The sequence below is a fragment of the Phacochoerus africanus genome, chromosome 10 (assembly GCF_016906955.1).
Source record: "Phacochoerus africanus isolate WHEZ1 chromosome 10, ROS_Pafr_v1, whole genome shotgun sequence".
Taxonomy (NCBI): Eukaryota; Metazoa; Chordata; class Mammalia; order Artiodactyla; family Suidae; genus Phacochoerus; species Phacochoerus africanus.
Window position 1 is genome coordinate 54,096,168 of NC_062553.1, and position 2,540 is coordinate 54,098,707.

Sequence of the window (2,540 nt, forward strand, 5' to 3'; positions counted from 1 at the left end):
ATCTATTCTAAGTTGTGTCTGATAAGCCCAAGCTCCCCATCCCTCCCACTCCCTCCCCCTCCCATCAGGCAGCCACAAGTCTTTTCTCCAAGTCCATGATTTTCTTTTCTGAGGACTTATAACTGGAATCCAATATCCAGCACAAATGAAAATATCAATTCTAATTGTAATTTCTAATTTTAATGTAATTCAGAAACATCTATGGAATAAAATATTGGGTCAGAGTCTTGTGCTGTATTCTTTATAGAGTCATTGCATATAATGTCAAGTGTAGAAAAGATATGTAAATAGTGGGACATTGCATTAGATGTTAGAGGATGGATATTATGTTATATACCAGATTGATTAGTAAATAAAATCATGGTAGTGATCAAATAATGTTTGAATTTGAGTTTTGACCAAAAGAAATGTCATCTGCATACTCCCTTCTCATACCATAGTTTAAATTAAACTATCTAGGCATATGACTCATATTGGTATAATTAAAATGAAGATCTAACATGGAACATAATTTAAGCAATTTATTTATCGAATTGATTTTTTTCTGCAGATGAGTTTATAGCTCCTGGTTTCACATCAAATCTCCCAGAATCACAGAACATAAGTGTGACAAATAACTCAGAATTTATTACAGCAAAAGCTCATGTCTTGATCCAATTATAAAAGAAGAAAATGCAGTCAAGAAATGTAAATCCTCAGAGGGAAAATAATTTGAAAATTACAGAAATAAATCTTACTATAATGATTGAATTTGTTCTCTTGGGCTTTGCTGATATTCCCCAATTTCACTGGTTTCTGTTTGGAGTTTTCTTAGTCATCTATTTGATTATCCTGTTGTGGAATGGCATCATTATTCTAATAACAAAAGTAGATGCCACTCTTCAGACCCCCATGTATTTTTTCCTCAGCATTTTTTCATTCCTAGAAATATGCTATGTATCTGTCACTCTTCCCAGGATGCTCATGGACATTTGGACCCAGAAAGGAAAAATTTCTGTTTTTACCTGTGCTACACAAATGTGTTTCTTCCTTATGCTGGCAGGCACAGAATGTTTCCTTCTGGCTGTGATGGCCTATGACTGTTATGTGGCCATTTGTAACCCTCTGCACTACCCTCTAGTTATGAATCCCAAGGTCTGTGTCCAGCTGGTGGTTGCTTCCTGGATCAGTGGAGCTCCAGTCCAGATAGGAAATACATACCAGATTTTCTCTCTGCCCTTTTGTGGTTCTAACCAAATCAATCACTTCTTCTGTGATATCCCCCCATTATTGAAGCTGGCTTGTGGAGATATCTTTTACAATGAGATGATGGTCTCTATACTCGCTGTATTATTTCTCACTCTTCCTTTTATGTTAATTCTTGGGTTCTATACTAGAATTATCTCCACCATTCTGAAGTTGCCATCAAAAACAGGACAAACCAAAGCCTTTTCAACTTGCTCTTCCCATATCATAGTTGTACTTTTATTCTATGGATCAGCCGCTGTCACCTATTTAAAACCTAAATCCAATCAATATGAAGGAATAGACAAACTGCTCTCTCTTTTCTACACCATTTTGACCCCAATGTTTAATCCTATGGTATACAGTCTGCAGAACAAAGATGTGAGAAAGGCAATAAGAAAATTTCTTCACAAATTATCAGCATTGTGAGAATTTGAAATAACACAAATTATTATTTTATGTATTTAATTTGTAAGGAGTCCTAATTGAAATCTACTTTTCAGTAATGCTCTCCATTTTTAAATAAGATAATGATATTATTTCCTTCTAGTAGGACCTTATGTTCTCAGAGTTATGGCAGTTGTGTTTTACTTTTAAAGATCAGTTTCCCCCTCACTGCAAACTCATGAATAGAGATGTGTAACTAAACCAGATGATGTGATATGCAGTATGTTCTATAATTGAAATTATGTCATTTTTCTACTTTATTCATGTCTTTCTATACACTAATATATTCTTATTTTAAAAATGAAACTTTTTTTTTGTCTTTTTGCTATTTCTTTGGGCCGCTCCCTCGGCATATGGAGGTTCCCAGGCTAGGGGTCGAATCGGAGCTGCAGCCGCTGGCCTACGCCAGAGCCACAGCAAGGCGGGATCCGAGCCGCATCTGCAACCTACACCACAGCTCACAGCAACACTGGATCCTTAACCCACTGAGCAAGGGCAGGGACCGAACCCACAGCCTCATGGTTCCTAGTCGGATTCGTTATCCACTGCACCACGATGGGAACTCCAAAAATGACACATTTTTAGATGTTACAGAGTCATTAATATGTGATTCCCCCATAGAAAAAAATAAATAAATCCAAAGATATAAAAAGTACTAATACACATGTGTGCAATATAATGTTTATTGCAGTACAATTTTTCTCAGCAATGAAAAGGAAAATGAATGCTCTTATTGAGAAATATTTTAAGAAATACTATGCATAATGTAATAGAATTACAGTCATTAAAAACTCATGTTACATATATGCGATAATGGCCCCAATATGTCATTTCTTCTTGTATCCATTTTTTTTGTCATCCTCCCTAGA

General features: G+C 35.8%; 1 protein-coding gene across 1 annotated transcript; it reads left to right on the forward strand.

Annotated features, from left to right (window-relative positions):
* Positions 1-672: 672 nt before the first annotated feature.
* LOC125110382 (olfactory receptor 10AG1-like) lies at positions 673-1,653 on the forward strand. Its single transcript, XM_047751693.1, has one exon. It carries the CDS (start codon positions 673-675, stop codon positions 1,651-1,653), a length of 981 nt encoding a protein of 326 aa, XP_047607649.1.
* Positions 1,654-2,540: the final 887 nt, after the last annotated feature.